Here is a 22,569-nt window from a genome sequence, read left to right on the forward strand (position 1 = left end):
ATCATGTCACCCCTGGTTCTTCTTTTTATCAGAGTACACATACCCATTCCTGCAACCCATTCATATGTTTTAGCCTCCAGTCCCCTAATCATCTTGGTTGCTCTTCTCTGCACTCTTTCTAGAGTCTCAACATCTTTTTTACATTGTGGAGACCAAAACTAGATGCAGCATTCCAAGTGTGGCCTTACCAAGGCCTTACAAAGTGGTATTAACACTTCACGTGATCTTGATTCTATCCCTCTGTTTATGCAGCCTAGAACTGTGTTGGCTTTTTTGGCAGCTGCTGCACACGGCTGGCTCATATTTAAGTGGTTGTCCACTAGGACTCCAAGATCCCTCTCACAGTTACTACTGTTGAGCAAGGTGCCACCTATACTGTACCTGTGCATTTCGTTTTTCTTGCCTAAATATAGAACCTAACTTTTTTCGCCATTGAATTTCATTTTGCTAGATAGCTAGTCTGCTAGTCTGTCATATTCCTTCTGTATCTTAAGCCCATTCTCTGGAAGAAGGTTCTATATTACATAGTGTTCAATGAATAAATGCTGCCGTGAGCCTTGATTATTTTCTTTGGATCCTACATTTTGATTGCACAACTTCCAGAGCTCACATCTTTATTACAACTATATCAGAACTTTTACAATCACACAAAATGCCTGGTAATGATTTTAGAAATACCAGGCTAAGAACTGGAAAAGTGGTAGCACATTATCAGTTGTATTTAGCTGACTTGCTTCTGTTTGTTACTTAATTTTGCTTGTTCAACCTGATTGCAAATACACTGCAAATAGAATCTGCTGCAATGGCAGAATTGTCTCGTCCTACTAATCCCTTCCAAAAAAAAACTCACTTGAAAAAGCACATGGTTTAAATAGATTATTTATTAGAATAATAACTGGAATGTAGAACAAAACAGATTCTTTTTAAAATGGCAATGCAATATGAAGTAATGGGCTGCTTGTTGTTACAGGAAAAATAAGAATTTGGGCAGAGTCAAAATTTAATCGAATATGAAGATAGTTGCAAGAGGAGACTGAAAACTCTGTGGAACTCCGTTTGGGACAGAAGCAATAAAACTGTACCTGGTTTTTACGGAAGCCTTTCTCAAACGGTAAGGAAAACCATTTTCTTGCCTTCTACTTTACTGCATTTCAGCCCCCGCTGCTGTCTATCCGTAAGTACCGATTTACCAAATATTGTAACATTGGCGTAGTCGTCACCAGTATCTGGCTGGCGGGTTAGATTACACCATAGGCCTCGCAACTTCAAATACAAAAAGTTTATGGCTTCGGCTTCATCCGAATGTTGCTCGTAAACGGTCTGTTTCATCGATGTGTAAGTTGACATTAACAGGACCTTCCATAAATTGACGAAGATGAATATCACTGTAAATAGGAATGACCCTTGGAAAAATATGGTGAGCCACCACCTCGACGCAACATCCATCTGCTTAAATCCTGAAAAGCAACAGGCAACAACAGCCTGCAGAGAGCGATCCCAGGAACTGAAGGACCACTCATACTGACCAAATATGAGGTAGCCAAAGATCATGAATGTGCAAAACAACAGAATGGCGAGGGCTGTCAAATGAAGAAACACAGGGAAGGCGGCTGACATGGTTTGCTCCGCAAGGCGCACCTTGTACAAGAACCTGAAATATCGGTAGGGTTTCAACACCAGGAGAAAACCTAAAATACTTGCCACTATCGTGTAGAGCTGATCAATTTGAGAAACAACGTGGAAAGGGACAAATTCTTCTGGATTGAGCAGATAAAAATCCAGCAAGGTGAATGCCATCTTGAATTTCAAGGCGATGAGTAATATAAAAAACATACAGATGTTCTTGATGGCGAAATTATTTAAATTGGTCGCCGTTTGGAGATAACCGATCCTTTCTTGGCGTAACATGTGAAATTCATCCGCTAAGTAGAAGACAAGAATGTAAATCATGACTCCGTAAGTCACCAACCGGGAAGTGCTTTCATACTGGAATTTAGAGAGCTTATATGAATGGATTGACAAAGTTGAACTAACGATGCCAAAGTTGGTAAACTCAAAAATGACTGTGATGCTGCAGTAGAGCTCTACATCCACACTAAATGTTGTCAGCTCAAAAATCAGAGCCCGGGTCCGTTTATCAAGCCAATTATTGCTTTGCAAACCTTCCAACCTTGTTGTCGTGTTTGGCCGTTGTTCTCCTGGGAAAAAATAAAACGAGTATCCGCCCGGGCCATAGGAATTTACCACACCGTAAGACTTATATTCCCATTGATCAATATCGGACTGATACGTGAATCCTTGAAAATTGGCAATGTTACTGGAGACGGTTTTGTCGACCGGCTTGGTCCATGACCCTAGGTAGTGCTTTTGATCTTCTGGATCCTCAGCGAACTCATAGTGACAGGATCTTTGGCCGATCATGTAATTGTTTGCAAAGTGGCCTGGAGGAAAACAAGGCTTTGGAAGATGTAGGCCTCGGACCTGTCTCATTCTGGGCAAACCAAGAATTTTCGACCATGAATCTGAAAGGTAGGTGGGTTGATAGTCGTTATGTATCAATGGTACAAAAGTTTCATTCATCCAAGTGTAAATGTCCTCAAGTTTTGTTACTTTGGACAGACCACGATTAAATTTAGCGTGGATCACTTTGTTGTGGTAAAAGGAATCGGTGGGTATAGTGGAGTAAGCTATGCTTAGAACGCAGGAGGCAAAGATAAGATGGCAAATGATGTCCTTTATGAAAACAAATGCCAGGTGTTGAGCCCGTACGTTTTTCCTTAAGATGACGACTTCGTCCTCTTCCAAGGGCTCGTATTCTTTGCTCTGCCTAATCCTGACAAGTTCATGGTGAAACTTTCTGACATCCTTAGGATCTATATTCACCCGGAGCAGCTTCATCTTCTGGTATTGCTCTGCCGATATCCAGGAGATGTGCTTGCAGTACTTGAGATTGATGGTGCTGACTCCTGAGATGAGGGCCATCTTTAGGGTTTGTAGCAGGAATACGCTCTCAAAAAATGACGTTATGGATGCTATGAACCATTCTGTGGAGGTGCTATAGCCGTAGCTGAAGCCATATAAGATGATGAACACAGAAGAGACAATAGACATGAAAAAAACAATGGCCCACGCGACGTATCTCCACCACCAGGCGAACTGTGGCTTCCGAGTAAACACCTTGATCAGCAGAATTATCCTTTTTCTTGTACTAATTTTAGTGCCCTCCTTTTCTGAGGCAGTGGTTGTCTCACCTGCTTTGCCCTCGTCTTCTTCATCAGTAGTGGTCGACGAGGAGCTTTCTTCCTCTTCCTCACTTGTTTCCGAAGATGAGGGACTATAGTCAGGCACCATATCGTCCTTGTCATCGGAAGGCTTTTCCGCTGAGTATCTAAATAGGATGGTCATAGTCAGCTGTAGAGGAACGCAACACAGAGCACTGAATGCTCCAATGTACATGGATCTCACAATCCGGAATTTTAATGGAATAATTTTTGCTTCTTCCTGACCACTGAAGAACATGATGTTCAGGAGCAAAGTTGAAAGCATTATAGCCAGACAACAGGAGACTCTCTGTAGCCTGTTGAAAGTACCGGTGACCACTTGAGAAAATATGGAAAGCCAGAGATGATTATCTTCTAAGTCCCTAGCTAGGTGTATCTGAAAGAAATCCATTTTCTCCAACCTTGTTTTTAGATTTGAAGAAAAAATGTATCTTTCTATTTTGCCATCCGCCTTGCCAAGGCCTAGCCACTTCCTACATATAAACAGCCACGATCGTTGGGTATCCACATTAAATACTTTGACTCTGCTTAAGTACCAGTTGGGGGAAGAACCACCGTTATTGTGCCATATGTGAATGCAATAAATATCCCCTAAGTCGTATCTTGTAGCGAAAAGAAAAGTATCAACAGCGCCACGATACTGGGTTGGGAATTTGGGGTGCTTCATACGATGGACGTCACTGTAACCATCTCTCCCAATCAATTCAAGAAAAACATCGGCCGTGGTTCCGGATCCCAAGCGACTTCCGGTATAGATGGTAACCAGATAATGCATTCTGTGATAAGGGTCATTATCCGGCAAGACAAAGATTTTGTTCTTTCTTCTCAAGTCATCTTTATCTCTAATGATGGCCCAGGACGAACAGAAGATGTAGCCAGCAAAAATGAAAAACACGGTCAAAACCGTCACTGGGTTTGTGTCAAAATTTGCTGAGAGTATTTTCTTGAGGTCCAAAGGATTGGGGTAAATCACAAACGTGTCATCAACAAATCTGACTTCAGGTTTTGAAGGCTTTGCCCATTGCTGCTGAGCCATTCTGGGGTTCGGTCCGCAGACACAGTGAAGTTTGGACAACGTGGTCTGAGGGCCGAGGCGGCAGGTTCCTTCGGACGACGGTTCAAAGTTTGGAAGGTGACCTAGGTCTCGGCAGCTTGCGGTAAAAACCACGATGCGAACGATCTTGGTGGTCTGCCTTCTGAACAGCGGGGGAGATCTTAGGACCACTGAAATATTCCGTTTAGTTGCTGGTTCAGACCAAAGCAATTCCTGTGGAAGGCAGAGGGTGTATGGAGCCTTAACTGCACATTTGACATTGGCCCCACTTTTCTGCAGAGTAGACGGCTTGTCAGAGAAAGCAATGTAAGACACAACTGGGGGGGAGCTAAAATTGAGTCCCAAGTAGATGGAGACATTGAAAGTGATGTTCCTGTGGCACAAAATCTGGACATATATGTCTGGTGAGTTTCTATTGACTTCTATGCTAAATCCACCAACTGTGGCCACACGCTTTTTATCCAGCCCTATCGTCAGATTAAATGCGACGGGATCCTTAACTATTCTATCCATGATCACTTCGGCCACTTTAGGGGTGACCCCAATGACGTCACCGTTTGCTTTGGCCCCAGCCACTTTGAACCCCATCACGACCGTCTGATTATCTCCCGCCTTCCTCAGCCAAGGGAAAGGATTCTCTTCAAATACATAATGAACCACGGAAATCAGCGCATCTGCTGGCAACTCTGCCTGGCTTTCCAATCTCACTTTGGGATAAAAGCAATTCTTATGAGAACTTCTTTCATAGAGAGCCCTAGAAACTTCCCGCTTTTCCACTTTCCATAAACGGATGGACCAGCCTTTGGCTTCCATGTTAACGTGGTCTTCCCCAGGGACTTTGCCTTGTAAAACTATATCTGCCAAAAACTCTGACATTGAAATGATTTCCTTGATGGTGTTCGCAGCCCCATTCTTGGAGTTCAAGAGGGAAGCTCTTAACACATTAGTCAGCCCGGTAAAAATGCCCCCAGCAAGGACCTCAGCTTCTTGAGAACCGAGATCAACGTCTCTGTGCCTTTTCAGAGCTTCGCTGGCCCTTCGGAGGATTCGGACTGCGGTCAGCTGGGACTTCCTACTAACTTCGTTTGCATTCTGCGTTATTTGACAAATGCTAGAGATGACTTGGTTTAGTATCCCTGTCTCGGTGATGGGAATCCACGCGGTTTTGTTAAGTAACATTTCTCGTAGTTCAATTTTAGAATGGTAAAAACTGGGCGACGGCTCAAGGTTATTTAATTCGGAAGCCACCATATAGATAACGAAGCCTGCGTGAAAGTAATCTTCAGTGTCAAGGAAGGCAGAGGCAGAGGTATTGAGCTGTCCGACTAGGTGATACAGTTCATTGAGAACCAGATCTGTTGGCTTGCTGGTCTTTGAGTCGTATACTGTTGCCTGCAAACTGATTTGGGAAAAAGCATCATCGGTGTCGTAAACTTGAACAAGTATGTTCAGAGCATATTTTTCAGAGGGTACACCGCTGGGAAGAACTGAGGGCGGGGGGTTCCGCTGATGACCAAGATAAACGATGGTCCCAAGTGTGTTATTTTGCAGAGATGATACATTAGCTATTTGGGCTAGATCAGAACGGGCAATGACTCTGTAGAGAAGAGGCCCCTTCTTGTCATCAAATCCAGAGCACCGGAGGGTAAATTTGGTCATCAGCGCAATGCCTTCCCTTGGTTCGATGAAACATTTTCCAATCCGAGGGGGCATGTGGACATAAAAAGAGTAGCTACACACAGCCAACTGGACTCCCTGCTTACTCACTTTCAGTTTAAGGATATACAACTGGCCATTCATGGAGCTAAAGGCCAAAGAATTTATATGCAAATATGGAGTGGTTCTCCCAGTGGTCGTTTTGGAAGCCCAGTCGAAATATACTTCCTTGGCATCTGCTGAAAGGAGGCTCCAGAAGTAAACCAAGTGGGCTTTTTCACAGTTCAGACACTTTCCATACAGAGTAAATCTTTCAGTGGCTTTGATGCCTTTCTCGCAGTTTTCCAAACAGAGGATACGCAGGACAGGCTCGGGACCAGGAAGGACATGAATGGCTTGAAATGTGGGGGCAGATTGGTTTCGCTTGACAACGACCAGCTTAAAGTAATACGTCGTATTTTCCTGAAGAGTCTTCGGTTCAACAACTTGCACCGGCTCTTTCGAGTGGGTCCAGTACAGATCACGTTGCCGCGGGTGGCATTTCTGACCTAAACCCAGCTTCATCACAGAATAGTCTGATTCTCGTTTGCTGCAGAACCAGTGAAACAGAATTCCTTCCCGAGGCTCCATAGAATCCGGATCCGAAGATAAGGACCCGTCCAAAGACCACCAATCAGAAATGCCAACCGTGCGGAAGAGGCCTCCAACCATAACTGCCCTTAACCCACTTCCTAGAATTTGGAGGTAAACCGAATCAGACCGAACGAATGTTATGTTTTCTGCAGATAGATGCACACTCATGGTCAAATTCACATGATAGAAGCCATACGGCAGGGCATTTTCAGGTATGTGCAACACGATACCCCTTGTGTTCATCCCTTTGGGGAGCGTGAGAGAGTTTGGCCAATCTGGAATTGACCATGCGGTGCTGAGCGTGTATATTTTCCAAAGAAAATCAAGATCTGGACGAGTCCTGCATTTCACTTCGGCTGTTGCTTGCAATGTGATGTCTTTCTCTCTCTTATAACGCCACACAGGTTCCGAAGGGTTGGGTTTATGGATGACAATGGTCAGTTTACGGCAATAACTTTTCTGGCAGGGCACAACTGGCTCCATCACCTTGGAAGCGTAAGTCCCCAGGGCGGCTGTTAAAACCGCTCGTACGAGTCCATTTTGCCTGCAATTCACTTCTGCTACAAAGCCCACATACTGTGTGGGTCTGAAGGAGAAGACAGAATGCGGAAGAAAACGAACGGCGTTTTTAACACGGTCCTTATATGTGTATGTCTTATTCCAAAGGATGTGCTCCTGCCTGGAATGAAAAAGTTGCAGATGGAAAGCCCAGTCGCACTGCAAGTAGGGATGTGGCATGGGAATAAACCACACAACGTAGACCAAGTTTTTATCGGGAGACTGTCCACTGAAAACGTGGACTTCCATCTCCTTCTCAGCCAAGGATTTGAACAGACCTTCCTTTCGGTTCAGATATAAGTGAATGCTAAACCTGAACCATTGCGTCTTCACAAATTCAATAGAAATCAGGGTAGAAAGGGCCACCTGTTGGAAAAAGAGGTGGTGGAGACTGGAGGGCCCACTGCCTTCTAGGGTGGAATACAAGAGCCCAGATTCCTGGCTAAAAAAGTACGTCCCTATTTTGATTTTCTGTGGGTTCAGCCTGATGGAAATTGGTCCAGCAGCACTGCTTCCTTGGAAAATCAAGGTGTTGTTAGAGAAATTGAAGCCTCCGTTCAGCTTCTCAGAGAATGTTTTACTGGTACGGAAGTAGATTCTGGAGATCACCTTATTTCCCGAAGCTTGCGAGATGGGCGGAGCGCAGAAATGGCTTTGCAGACCGAAAGGATTGTATTTGTAGGAGAAAGACCATTCCTCTCGTCCGTGCAAGTCCTCCAGTGTGTAGGCCGTTATGCTGGAACTCAGAGGCTGGAGACTCCAGGAGAGGGCGAGAGGCTTCTGGGTTTGACTAAGCAGGGCAGAAGAAGCACTGAAAACGTGGAGAAGAGCAGGCTGCACATCGATGTTTAGGCTGAGGCTGAGGGGAGGCCCATTCTCTAGGTGCAGCAAAACGGTATAGGATCCACGCTGGGAATAACGCACGGCGATGTGGTAGTGATAATAGGCTTCACAGACACGGGGCAACGATTGCAGGAGGACTTGCGTGGAGGCAAAGGGTTCGCTGTATTGGTTACTGGGAATGAGGCGGCCTGCAGGGCTTCCCCCTTCACTCATCAAGCGGTAGCTCCAGGGGGAACTCTTGAAGCGGGCGCACCAGCCTACTGTCACAGGCTGCCATTCCCAAATAGGAAGGCTCTGTGGTGACAGGAGGAAAAGGTGGACATCTTGCCTGGAAATGTCAACGCTAAAGTTGTGGTGAGCGCAGGGAGGTTGACCGCACAGGGCTGACACACACTGCATTACAATCCGAGTCAGGGCCCAGGGTGGATAGGGCCTTTCTCCATCCAGGCCTTTGCTCAACGCAAGCTGGCCTGACCAGTCATTGGTTTGCATGACCAAGATGGTGTCTTGGTACCACTGACAGTGAGGAGGAGGAGGAAGAGGAAGAAGAAGTTGGGTATCTGGCACTCCTCTCTCGATCTCTGGTGTCCCTTCAGGCATCCTGGAATACTTCAGGTCAACCTGTCCATCCCAGACGCAGGAGAGGCTCAATTCAGTGTCGTGCTTCTGGTAGACACGTTGCTGGGCATTTGAGCAGGTCACCTGCAAGGGGGGAGGCCAAATATGAGGCGGTGTGGCTTTTGTACACTGACCAAGGAACCCCAGCAGAACAACCAGGAGCTCTGGGCAATGCATTGGGGTGTGTGTGTGTTGAGCATTCAGGAAGAGCAGCTTGCCAGCATCCAGCTCAAGCCAAGCACACGGATTGTTTGGATTCTAGAACCACCGAGCGGTTTCCCCGAGCAACTGGAATTCCAGGCCATTATGAAAGATCTTGTAAAATTCCTGAATGTTTAAAGCATCCTGCTGGCTTTCCTTCGTTAAGAAAGGGAGAAAAAAATGGCCAAGCTTTTAGCGCTTGCTTTGAGTTTTGTCTTTATGTCCTCAACTTGCGATCACAACTGGACCCAAAATTTCTGTTGTTAAGTGAGACATTTGTGAAATGAATTTCAGTTGTAACTTTGGTCCCTAAATGAAGTATTGTAACTCGAGAACTACCATAATTTTCAGAGTATAAGACGCAGCAATATTTTGAAGGAGCAAATTTTAAAAAAAGTTTTTGCACCCCCAAAAACGGCCCGTTTTTCATGAAAATGGGCCCGTTTGTTTTTCCAAAAAAAAAGGGCATGAATAGCCTTTAGGAGTCTTGTAGAGTGCTGTTGAGCTCTTCCATGAGAAGAGTTACATGCTGGCCTTTGACTGGATTTTCTGATCCTGGCTGCCAATAAACTTCGCCTTGATCCTGAAACCGTCTTAAGCCCTGTTATTTTCTGCAACAGAATAGCATTTGGCTTCACTTTGCTAGCAGGCTGGTAGTGCAAAGGGTGTCTGTGTGCGTTTGTGCACATGTGTGTGTGTGTGTTTGCCTGCAAAGGCTACTCTGTTTCATGCACAAGGCTAATGCTACTGAAGAAAAATACATTGTTATGGAATAACAGCATAACAGTATTGGAAGGGATCTTGGAAGGTCTTCCAGTCCAACCCCCTGCTCACCCAGGAGACGCTATGCCATTTCAGCCAAATGGCTGTCCAATCTCCTCTTAAAAACCTCCAGTGGTGGAAGTCTGTAGAGATTCTCAATCACCCAGGTCAAGATTATCCCAAAAGTGCTTTTTTTTTCAGGAGCAACTGGACTTTCTTGTTTTTTTCTCTGAAGACATTTCACTTCTCATCCAAGAAGCTTCTTCAGTTCTGACTGGATGGTGGGGAAGGGAAGGATTTATATCCCTTGCAGGCAGCTGGTCCTTTGCATCCTTTTAGAGGGTCATTGAAGGACTTGGAGGTTTATCAGTGTCCTCAGGGTCACCTGAGTGGTGCAAATGGTTCCTGTAGTTTGCATTTTTTTTCCTCTGGGAATCCATTCCTTCTCCCACACCATTCCAAGGGTCTTCATCCCAAATTGTATAGCTAAAAGCCTGTAGAGAGTCTCCGTCCTCCAGATCACAGTTGTCCCAAAGGTGTTTTTTCAGGAGGCAACTGGACTTTCTTGTTTTTTCTTTTGAAGACGTTTTGCTTCTCATCCAAGAAGCTTCTTCAGTTCTGACAGGATAGTGGGGAATGGAAGGATTTATTATTCCTGGCAGATAGGCTGGTCACGCATGTATCCTTTTACAGGCTGGTTGAAGCACTTGGAGGCTTATCTGTGTCCTCAGGGTCACCTGAGTAGCGCTCCTGGTTCCTGTAGCCTGCAATTATTATGGATTATTTTTTTTGGGGGGGGAGAAATCCATTCCTACTCCCACACCGTTCAAAGGATGCTCATCCCAAATTGCATAGCTAAAAGTCTGTAGAGATTCTCCGTCACCCAGGTCATGGTTGCCCCAAAGGTGCTTTTTCAGGAGGCCACTGGACTTTCTTTCTTTTTTTTGAGAACATTTCGAGGATCCTTTGAGGATCCTTCCCCACTATTTTATTTATTTATTTCATTTATTTCATCAAGCATGCATTAGATCAGTGTGTGATCAGTGAGAAACACTGCATTAGATAACATGTATAAGGATAAACATGATTTTAGATACATGAAATGGACATGAATAAATGGAGACAGTAGGACAGGGATGCTAGGCACGCTGGTGCGCTTATGCATGCCCCTTACACACCTCTTAGGAATGGGGGTGAGGTCAACAGTAGACTGTAAGGTTAAAGTTACGGGGGTTTGAGGGTGTAACAATGGAGTTGGGTAGAGCATTCCAGGCGTTGCCCACTCTGTCGCTGAAGTCGCATTTCCTGCAATCGAGTTTGGAGCAGTTTGCTTTGAGTTTGTATCCATCCTGTGCTCCTGTATTATTGTTGCTCTTGAAGCTGAAGTAGTCATTGACAGCTAGTAGATAACTTTATGTACTAGTTTAGGTCAGATCGAATCCTGTCAAGAGTTGAAGAAGCTTCGTGGAGAACAAGCGAAACGTCCTCAAAGGGGGAAAAAAAACAGCGTCCCCTTGAAAAAGCACCTTTGGGACAACCGTGACCGGGATGACTGAGAATCCCCACAGCCACTCAAGTGATGGAGCACCCCACAAGGGCTGCGGGCTCAGCCCCCTCACGAAGGGACCCAAACCCGGTCCAGGGCAGCCCGAAACTCCGGCAGAGGAGAACGGAGAGCCAGCCAAACCCCCCCAGACCGCGCGAGAGGCGGGCGGCGAGCTGACAGGCCGGGACGGGTGCGCCTTCGTTTTGGAAGGCGGCGCCCGGCGTCTGCCTGCCGCCGCCCCTTCCTCGCTCAAGAGGCCGGAGCTGAGGCTCCGCAGACGGGAGGAGGCAGCCAGGGCAACATGACGGGGCTACGGGACTGCAAGGTGAGGCGTGGGGGGGAGGCCCAGCGGAGGGGCTTCTTGGGGCAGCCCCGGATCGTTTTGCCCCGCTTCAAGTTTTCTTGCAGCCGCTTCGAAACCGTCGGTGGATTTTGCCCAGGAGGCCGGAGAACGTCCCGCTGGCCGGACGCAGCTAATGGGGGACGCGGCGTGTTTCGGGCGGTCTCCTCCTGTCCCGTCCTGTTTCTTGGCTCGGATCAGCGGAGATTGAGGGGAGGGGGCGTCCATTGGTTCTGTCTTGGGGCCGAGCAGAAGCGAGGGCGGCCCTAGGAGGGGCTCTGTGCAGGAAGAGAAGGAGAGACGGGTTCGAATCCAGCCTTACAGCTTTCCAGGGTGGACTCTGGGCCAGTTGGGGCCAGTCTGCCCACCCGCTGCAGAGTCAGCGGAGAGGCGAGAGGGCAACTTGCATGCCACCTTGAGCTGCCGAACGAAGAGGGTGGTGTGACTCAAAAAACCTTTTCTTTTCTTGACTGCCCTAGTATGGAAATAGATAATAGCCATTGCAAAGCCAAACCTCTTGTATTTTAAAATCGTATTTATTAAATTTTCCAACATTGAAAACACAACATTTAACACCTATAACAGCTTTTCCATATCGGTATCCATATCTTTCCTAACAATCCTATTTACAAAAAATTCTAACTCTATATCACTACCCTAAATTATATCCTTGCTTAAATTATAATAACACCCACTCACACATTGATATCATATATTTCTTACAAATTTTGCATTCTGTATATTATACTTTTGCATCCTGTACCTTAAGTTCTACGTTTACTCTCAAGCCAGAAGTACCATCTATTCCAAATTTGATTGCACTCTTGTCTCTTCCCTCTCCTTCATTTCCATAGACATTTCTGCCCATTCATAGATTTTCCTTCTGATGATTGGGTCTACAAAACCAAACTTCTTGGATGCTCTTTTTCCTGGTGGTGCCCCATCCAGCCTTTGCAAAGCCTGCCACAAGGACCCAGCTGCTTGGGGGCAAGAGAAGCTTGGAGGTCAAGTCTCTCTCTCTCTCTCCCTCTCCCTCTCTCCCTCTCTCTCTCTCTCCCTCTCCCCCTCCCTCCCTCCCTCCCTCCCTCCCTCTCTCTCTCTCTCTCTCACACACACACCTGCCCAGTTTTCCCCGGGTTGGAGCAGAAGGGATGCTGTGTAGGGCAATGTGTGAGGTACAGGATGGGGAGAGCCGTGCCAGCTTGCTTCCTTAGCATGGAAGACCCACTGATGGTCCAAACTTTGGTCAGCAGTTGCAACTCCTGGAGGCAGAATTGAGCTGATCTGGTTGGGAGTCTTTCCAACCAGATCAGAGTGGGAAGTGTGAGGCGAAGGAGGGAAAAGGTTGGGAGGCAGGTTATTCATTACCTGGGAAGCTGAACCGTGGACAAAGTTCAGGAAGTGACATTTGGAACTCCTGGGGGTGGACTCTGTGGTTGAAGCTCCGTGAAGACGTTTTGCAGTAGACTCGCCAAAGTCTCTTACAACTAGCCTTAAACAAGTTGGATTAAGGATTTTTGGAGTTTCTGGCTAAATTCGTGCTTGGATGGGGTGGCCTAAATAGATGTTCAGTTGGGGAAAGGATGGTAAAGGACATGGCGTAGGCTACAGCATCATTGCTTGAACGAGGTCACAAAATCTGGTGCACAGCAAGTGTGTGGTGAGGCCATCTCCAAGGGGTAGATGTGGATAAATGACCGCGGGAGCCAATTTGGTATAGTGGTGGAGCACCAAGCTAGGAACTAGGAGACTGGGACTTCTAGAACCACCTTGGGCATAAAACCAGCTTATGCCAGCCGCTTTTTCCTCAGCCCTAGGAAGGAGGCAATGGCAAAGCACTTCTGAAAAAAACTAGCCAAAAACACTGCAGGGTCTTGTCTAATCAGAATTGCACGCGATTGAACAGAAGGAGAAAAGTCCCATTGGTGTGCAGTGCTACGTTTATAAACATTAAAAAAGAATATGCTGCCAATGTTGGTGAGCCTCTTTGTTAGGATCCGGGCATACTGGGGTGTGAAGAGAATGAGTGCCAGATTAGCGGGGAGGGCTTGAATGTACTTTGAGAGGTGATTCTGTGTGTGCGGGTGTGCTTGTGTGCCCTTCAGGTTAGCCTTGCGTCCTGGAGACACCCTTGGAGATTTCCTGTCAATATTTTGAAGTTTTGAAACCATTTCCCAAATGGTTTTCAGACTCTGGCTGGATTAGAACTCACCATTTCTGGATTTCTAGGTGAAAACCATTTGGCTAGTCCCTCTCCCTCAGTCCTACCCACAAGGTTGTTGTTGTTGTTGTGAGGAAAAGAGGAGGAGAAAGAAGCATATACGTATGCTCGCCGCCTGGAATTATTTATCGACAATAATAAAGATGGGATATAAATAAATAAAACCATTACAACTTTGAGGGGTAAAGCCAATCATTATTTGCTAGTTAGAGAAAATACTGGGTGTTGCTAGTTATGGAAAGTACTTTTGCTACTATTGATTGTAGCAACACCGTAGATTATGGGATGGAGGGGAAGATGGACTGATTTGCCAGCCGTGTAAAAGATAGCATGATTTTCTGAACATATAAAGTTATGCAAGATTAAGCTCCTTTAAGGGCTTGGATGGGAGACTACCAAGAGATCCCAGACCTGTGCTAAAGAACATCCTAGAAGAAGGGAATGGTGAAGCCAAGAAAGCAACATGAAGTGAGCAGGCGTTGAGCTCAAATCAAAGAAAGTTTTATCCCTTTTCTGCCTGCCCTGTCTTTTGAGAGAAGTAGCCATGCTATTATGAAAAGCAATTATGTCTGACTTGGCTCCCGAGAGGATAATTCCAAAACTCTAGTTGCATAATGATAATACATTTTTGTCTCGGGATGTATTCTCACAGTGCTAAAAGCCAGCGGCATTCTCAGGGGTTCCTGTGAATCAAAACCCTTTCAGTAAGGCATTTGACCACCACCTACGTCTTGGTAAACTAAAAAAAAATGTGGGATAGACAGCATCCTCCAACAGATGGATTTGTAGCTGATTGACAGATGGCACTCAATATGCGGTTATCGATGGAACGACATCTAACATGGAAGGAAGGAAGCAGGGTTCTGTTTTACACTTCTGGAGGCGTAAAAAAGTACAAGGGACTTTTTTTTTATCGCCCGGAAACACAAAAATATTGGACAAAAATTTGGAAATGGGTGCAAGAAATTAGAACAGATAAAAGACAAACCCGAAATCTTTCTGCTGGGAATAATCAAAGGGAAGTATACAAAGAAAATTAAATACATATTAACAAATCTGCTAACTACAGCTAGAATAGCATTTGCCCAATGCTGGAAACAAAATAATACCCCGTCGGACGAATTAGTGATACAAAAAACTTTGGATTGTACAAAGATGGACAAATTAACACTGAAATTAAAAGATAAAGAAGAGTCGGAATATTATGAAATTTGGAACAATTGGTACAAATGGTTGCAAAACAAGAATAAAATTAATTAAGCTGAAAAACAATACATATAAATCTATATAGAACTGTGTATAAAGGTGTGTAAATATAGAAGTGAAATATTATATACATGTACAGGTATGAAGACATAATAATGTTGATATAATGACTGTAAGGTGTTGTAGAAGGGAAAAAAATAATTTAAAAATCTGCTAAAAAAAAGGTTCTGTTTTAGGCCCAGTTCTCTTCAACATCTTCATAAATGATTCAGGTAAGGGGATAGAAGGAGAACTCAACAAATTTGCAGATGACATTAAGCTGGCAGGAATAGCCAACACTCCAGAAGATAGGCTTAAGACACAGAAGGATCTCGACAGACTTGAACACTGGGCCCTACCTAGCAAAATGAAATTCACAGTAGAGAAAAGTAAAATTTTACACTTTAGGCAAAAAAAAGTCAAATGCTCAAGGGCAATGGCTCAAGAGCAGTATCTATGAGAGGGATCTTGGAATCCTAGTGGACAATCCTTTAAATATGAGCCAGCAGTGTTTGGCACTAGCCAAAAAAGCCAACACTGTTCTAGACTACATAAACAGAGGGATAGAATCAAGATCACGTGAAGTGTTAATACCCCTTTATAAGGCCTTAGTTAGACCACGCCTAGAATGTTGAATCCAGTTTTGGTCATCGTATTATAAAAAAGATGTAGAGATTCTGGAAACAGTGCAGAGAAGAGCAAAGAAGAGGATTAGAGGACTGGAGGTTAAAACATACGAAGAATGGTTACAGGAATTGAATTTGTCTAGGCCGGTGACATAATAGCAGTGTTCCAATATTTGAAGGCCTGCCGCAAAGAAGAGCCTATTCTCCAAAACACCCGAAGGCAGGATGAGAAGCAATGGATGGAGACTAATCAAGGAGAAAACCAACTGAGAACTAAGGAGGCCTTTCCTGACAGTGAGAACAATTAACCAATGGAACAGCTTGGCCTACAGAAGTTGTGAATGCCCCAACACTGGAGGCTATTTTTTTTTAAAGAAAAGTTTTTTATTTCTTTTATTTTCATACAAATAACCCACATGTATAACGTTGCATCATAACCAGCATTATTCTGTATTATTCAATATTATATCAATTCCTCTTGCCACCAACCCCCCAACGACTACCAGTTGCTCTTCTGCTTTCTATACATCATATTTTTACGCTATCCATCGCTTTCTTGCCTCCCCTCCCTCTCTCTTCCTCCTTACCGCCTTTCTTCCCTCTATCATCCCTCTCTTCTCTACTTCTCCTTCCTCTCTCCTTCTCTCCCTTCTTTCCACTCCTTCTTTCTCTCCTCCCCTCTCTCCTAACCCCTCTCTTCCTCCTCTCATCTCCCCTTCTCTCTTCTATTCTCTTCATCTCTCTTGCATGGTGTATTTCAGCGTCTGAGCACAGCATCCATTTAATGTTGGTGATGTTAGTAAAGCTTCACTGGAGGCTTTTAAGAATCTAACAAAGTTAACGGGGAAGAAAGATTCACTTAACAGCCATGTTGCTAACTTAATAACTCAGGTAGTCCTCGGCTTATGACCATAATTGAATCCAAACTATCTATTGTTAAGTGAGTTTTGCCGCATTTTATGACCTTTCCTGCCTCAGTTTTGTTAAGGGAATCACTGCAGTTGCTAAGTTAGTGTTGTGACTCAGCAGAAGTCTCCTGTGAGTCTTTTCGGGATGCAAGATTAACAATGCAGCTGGGGCGTCTTCTGGTGATAAAAGGACGGATGGTGCCACACCCTGGTTGCAGGAGTCAACGTTCGTTCAGCATTCATCGGTCCTGGTTTGTTTGTGAGAGACACTTGGAGAAGTGATTTGCTTTCTGTAATCCTGATTCAAGGAGACACTTGGAGAAGTGCATTGCTTTGTAAGAGTTTTGTTTTGCATTCTGTTATCTCCTCGTCAGAGACTTGATTTATGTTTATTTTTGGGCTCGCAGCCAGTCTGAGCTGAGAACTGATAAAGTTCTTTCCTTTCAAATTTGTCTGCCTGTCGTCTGTTAACGAGCAGAGAAGGGGGGACAGAACAAGTTAGTAACCTGGTTGTTAAGTTAATCTGGCTTCCCCATTGATTTTCCCCCATTGATTTTTCTTGCCATTTTCTTGCCAAATCATGTGATCTTTTGGGACACGGCAACGGTCATAAGTATGAACCAGTTGCCAAGCATCTGAATTTTGGTCACATGATTATGGGGATACCACAACGGTTATAACCGTGAAAAAATTGTCACAAGTCACACTTTTTCAGTGTCGTTGTAACTTTGAACGGTCACTAAATGAACTGGAGGACTATCTGTGCAGTGATTCACTTAACCACTCCAGCAATAAAAAGTTGTAAAATGGGGCAGATACCGTATTTTTCAGAGTATAAGATGCACCTTTTTCCACCAAAAAAGAGGGTGAATATCTGGGTGCATCTTACACACTGAATACGACATTTTTGGCCTCCTGAAACACTCCCCCCTTCACCAAAAGGGCCGTGCAGAGGGTTTGGGAGGCTTGCAGAGTGCAAAAACTTTTTTTTTTAATTTACCTCTTCAAAATCTTGGTGCGTCATAGTCAGGTGTGTCTTATACTCCCGAAAAAAAACGGTATTACTTAACAACTGTCTTCCTTAGCAATGGAATTTTTGGCTCAATTCAACTACCTGTACCATATTTTATTGAAGGTAATGAAAAAAATACATTTACCAGAGTTGCATAGATTTTAAGAATCTTTGTTGTTAAAAAAAAAAAGCAACATAAACAACAATTTTGAATTGAGAAAAGTGTCTTCCCTTTGTGTGTCTTCTGTAATTTTGTGCTTGTGTTTCAGTTTTCCATTTTGCATCTTTTCCAGGCCTGGCAGGACGCAGGACTCTCCCTTTCAACCACCAATAACGAGGCTTGTAAACTTTTTGATGCTGCGTTGACTCAGGTGGGGATGAGGAAAAGGTTGTGGGAGAGACTGGGGGGGCATAAAGATTCTTATTACTAACAGTCAGTTGCAGAAATTGTGACAAGGGGAAGGAAAATGCCAAGAGTTTTATACCTTAAAGACAAGCAAGTTGATGGGTGCTCCATCATTGAAGGCTTTCAAGAAGAGAGTGGGCAGGCATTTGTCTGGAATGATATAGGTCCGTGATGGCATGCCACAGGTGGCATATGGGGTTCCACCACAAAACCACGTTCGACTAAAGCGCGCTCGACGAAACCGCATAGCTGACGTCATCACAGTGCGACAACAGCGCGGAGAAAAAAGCACGCTGTAAACGCTAAAGCTAAAATTAACACCTAAACCTAACCCCCCTAAACCTAATCCTAAACCTAACCCTAAACCTAACCCTTAACCTAACCCTAAACCTAACCCTTAACCTAACCCTAAACCTAAACCTAACCCTTAACCTAACCCTAACCCTAACCCTAACCCTAACCCTTAACCTAAACCTAAACCTAACCCTAAACCTAACCCTTACCTTAACTTGAATCGGCTTGGTTTCAAAGCGCTATTTAAAGCGCCCTTTTTTCTCCGTGGTCGCTGTTGTTGCCCTGCTGATGACGTCAGCGACACGGTTTAATCGGGCGCGCTTTAGTGGAGCACGGTTTTGTCGTGCCACGGGCATATGGAGCCATTTCTGAGGGCATGCGAGGAGTTGCCCTGTCAGCTCCAGCGCGCATGTGTGTGCTGGCCAGCTGATTTTCGGCCTTGATTTTCAGCTGTTTTTCACCCTCCGGAGGCTTCCCCGAACCTTCCAGGTTGCCCAACACGTAACCTAGAAGTTCGGGAACAGACTTCTGGTTGGCGTGTTGGGCTGTTTCTCATCCTCTGAAGGCTTCAGGGAAGCTTCCGGAGGGCGAAAAACCATCCAATGGGCAACCCAGAAATTCATTCCTGAATTTATGGTTTGCATATTGGGCCGTTTTTCGTTCTCCTCAGGCTCCTAGAAAGCCTCTGGAGCCTGGGGAGGGCAAAAAACGGACTACCGGGCCCACTGGAAGTCAGAAAATGGGCCATTTTTGGCCTCGTGGTGTGTGTGGGAGGCCGTTTTCACCCTCCCCAGGCTCCTCGAAAGCCTCTAGAGCAGCGGTTCTCAACCTGTGGGTCGCAACCCCTTTGGGGGTCGAACGATCCTTTCACAGGTGTCGCCTAAGACCATCGGAAAACACATATTTTCTAAAAAATATGGAAAACATAAAATAATTTTATGGTTGGGGGTCACCACAACATGAGGAACTGTATTAAAGGGCCACGGCATTAGGAAGATTGAGACCCACTGCTCTAGAACTTGGGGAGGGTAAAAAACGGACCTACCGGGCCCACCGGAAGTCAGAAAACGGACCATTTCTGGCCTCCAGAGGACCTCCAGGGGGGGAGGGGAAGCCATTTTTGCCCTGCCAAGGTTCAAAAAAAGCAGTGCGTAGGACAGGGGGGGGGTCATGCGCACATGCACAGAGGGCATGGTGTGGGGAGGCATTGAATTATGGGGGTGGGCACATGAGTGCGCGTGATAGCACACACGGGCATGCTTTTGGCATCTGAGGCGAAAAAGGTCCGCCACTGTTGATATAGGCAGTGGTGGGATTCAGCCGGCCTGGTAGTTAAATTGCTGGCTGGCCCTGCCCCTTCCAGGAGTCTCCACGCACCCTGTTTTGGCTCCCAGCTAAGTGCAGAGATGCCTACTAGGCCCAAAACGGGGTGCAGGGGGGCGTTTTTGCTCCTAGGGGGCTGCAGGAGGCCGAGTGCTGCCTGTCATACACCCCTGGCCATGCCCTCCCAGCAAATGAAAGTAAGTGAATACCACCCTTAAACCAAATCCACTAGTGATTTTTTAAATAGGATTAGAAATAAAGGAGCGGCCTTAAGAATATTTTGTTGCATGGCTACATTTGGAAGAAGCGGCATTTTAGTGAAAGTTGTCCTTCTGGTTCTCTTTCACAAAAGGCTCCCTTTGTATTCTTAACCAACAAGAGTTCTTTTCTTTATTCCAGTATGTGACCTGGACGAACGACCAGAGTCTCGGGGGCCTTGAAGGAACCTTTTCAAAACTACAGGTGGCAGATCCTAACTTTGGTAAGCGGGCCGTCAGGGCTGATCTGGGAAGGATCCAGGATGTGGAGTGGCTTAGAATTTATTTATTATTTACGTATTCATTTAGTTTGTCAAACATCTACAAGATAACAGGTATGAGTATAAACATGGACATGAACATGGGAAATGAGTACAAATAAATGGGGACAGTAGGACAGGGACGATGAGCACGCTGGTGCGCTTTTACACGCCCCCTTTACAGACCTCTCAGGAATGGGGTGAGGTCCACGCTAGACAGTTTGAGGTTAAAGTTACGAGGGTTAGAGGATGTAACAACGGAATCAGGTAAAGCATTCCAGGTGCTGACCATTCTGTTGTTGAAGTCGTATTTTCTGCGATCGAGTTTGGAGCGGTTTACCTTGAGTTTGTATCTATTGTTTGCCCGTGTATTATTGCGGTTGAAGCTGAAGTAGTTGTTGACAGGTAGGACGTTGTAGCAGACAATTCTGTGTCCTATGCTTAGGTCAGACCGTAGGCGGCATAGTTCCAGGTTGTCCAAGCCAAGCCAAAAAGTGGGGGCTGGACTAGCAGAAGGGAGACCTGGGTTCTTCTACAACCTTATATAGGGAACATGCTTGGAGTACTTGGGGTCAGCTTCTGTCTCTTGGTTCAGTGTTACTTCCCAGAGTACTTGTGGAGGAAAATTCAACCAGGAGTGCTATGCATACTGTCTGGACTTCCTTCCTTCCTTCCTTCCTTCCTTCCTTCCTTTATTCATTTATTCCCCCCTCATCTTCCCTCCCTCCTTTCCTCTCCTTCCTTCCTTCCTTCCTTCCTTCCTTCCTTCTCTCCCCCCTCACCTTCCTTCTTTCACTCTGTCACTCCCTCCCTCTACTTCCTTCCATCCTTCCTTCCTTCTTGCTTTGCTCCTTTCTTCCCTCCCTCCCTCCTTCCTTCCCTCCCTCCTCACCTTCCTTCTTTCACTCTCTCATTCCCTCTCCTTCCTTCCTTCCTTCCTTCTTGCCTTGCCCCTTCCTTCCTTCCCTCCCTCCTCATCTTCCCTCCTTCCTTCCCTCTCCTTCCTTCCCTCCTTCCTTCCTTCCCTCCCCCTCACCTTTCTTCTTTCACTCTATCCCTCCCTCCTTCTCCTTCCTTCCATCCTTCCCTCCCTCCTCATCTTCCTTCCTCCCTCTCTTTCCGTTTTATCTCTTAAACATTTACAATGTAATATACAAATATGACCTACAGTACAACAGTTTTTTCAAAGCTTAGCATTAAGCTTTCAATTTTGTAAAAATATTGTTAGTTGCCTGCTTTATCCATTGGTTGGTTGCTTCCCTAAAGACTTGAAAAACCCTCTGCTCTTTATTGGCAGTCATGGGCAATGTGATCGCCAACGGTTTGGTCCTGATCGGTACTGGGAGTTCGGTGCGGCTGGACACGAAACTGGATGAGGCCGTCAAGGCCATGGTGTCACTTTCACACTCTCAGCCCTTGAGTGAGCGCGAGAAAATGCACGTGTCTGCCGTGGAGCTCTTCTCTCGTGGGTATGTTGTTCCTTGGATGAATTGCATTTTGCGTTTGCGGGCAATTCTAGGCCTGCAGATGTCCGTAGAATGTCTTTTTCTACTATTTTGAGACAACCCAGGAGAAAAATACAGTACACAGAGGTTTTATCTTTCAAACAGTGGTTTATGGACAAGGTTTATATATATACATACATACCAGTGGTGGGTTCCAGATCCCGTCGCAACCGGTATGCTGCAACGGGGCTGGGCATCCACCTTGGGCACATGCGCTGTGCATGCATGCACACCCACTGCCCTGCGATACTCCAGCTGCTCAGCGGAGTCGTGCAGGTGCCATACGCTGTGCGTGCATGCTCAAATGGCCCGGTTGGCTTAAATACAGGTAAGGAATGCGGGTGGGTCCTCCAAAACACCATTCCAGTAAGGTGGCCGTTGCTCCCAGCTGCCTCCAGTACGCCCATACTGGTGCGTACTGGCTGGAACCCACCACTGATACGTACATGTGTTAGGCAAAGCCAGGCAAGCAAGCAATCTTCTACTTTACACAGAGAACTACAGTGGAGATAGAACATGAGGAAAGAGATACAGGAGAAGAGAAAGACGCCCTCACATGGCCTCCCTTATATATACAGCTTCTTAAAGTGGCAGTAACCCTGCTGAATCATCCTCATGTCCTCATCTCGGTTTACAGACTTGCAGCAGCTCATCAGCTATTAAATTGTCATTACCTTGACACTGTGCAAACTCTTCCCCCTTTAGGGGGGAATTCTGGTTGGGGGTTTTTGAACTCCACTGACACTTGCCCTCAAAGGATAAGAGCTTGGCCATATCTGTGCATTGAGATCTGTGGTTTTGGATTTAAAACTTCTGCCTTCCAAGCAAGCCTGGGTGAGGCAGTTTTGCCCCACTGATGTCTGACTCCGAAGGCAGCTGATAACAGCACTAGACTCCCAAACAACTGAAAAAACGATCTAGGAAAAAGAAAAGGCAACCAAAAGAGCAACATGCAAACAAAAGCAAATAAAACACCCCCAGGAGCAAAACAAATTAAAGTTTAATATGTGTGCATTGTTC

At 45.6% G+C, this 22,569-nt stretch overlaps 2 protein-coding genes across 2 annotated transcripts in view; one reads left to right on the forward strand and one right to left on the reverse strand.

Moving 5' to 3' along the window:
* Positions 1 to 1,104: 1,104 nt before the first annotated feature.
* Positions 1,105 to 8,820, reverse strand: LOC116511700 (polycystic kidney disease and receptor for egg jelly-related protein-like). Its single transcript, XM_032221870.1, has one exon. The coding sequence runs from the start codon at positions 8,818 to 8,820 to the stop codon at positions 1,105 to 1,107; it is 7,716 nt and encodes a 2,571-aa protein (XP_032077761.1).
* Positions 8,821 to 11,370: 2,550 nt separating this feature from the next.
* The window catches only part of TTC38 (tetratricopeptide repeat domain 38), a 30,882-nt gene continuing 19,683 nt past the window's right edge, over positions 11,371 to 22,569 (forward strand). Inside the window, exons 1-4 of the mRNA XM_032222143.1 lie at positions 11,371 to 11,477; positions 17,798 to 17,875; positions 19,927 to 20,008; positions 21,342 to 21,513. Of these exons, the coding sequence (XP_032078034.1) occupies positions 11,454 to 11,477; positions 17,798 to 17,875; positions 19,927 to 20,008; positions 21,342 to 21,513 (356 nt within the window). The 5' untranslated portion in view covers positions 11,371 to 11,453. The remainder of the gene's footprint in view (positions 11,478 to 17,797; positions 17,876 to 19,926; positions 20,009 to 21,341; positions 21,514 to 22,569) is intronic.

This window comes from Thamnophis elegans, chromosome 7, assembly GCF_009769535.1.
Source record: "Thamnophis elegans isolate rThaEle1 chromosome 7, rThaEle1.pri, whole genome shotgun sequence".
Lineage (NCBI taxonomy): Eukaryota > Metazoa > Chordata > Lepidosauria > Squamata > Colubridae > Thamnophis > Thamnophis elegans.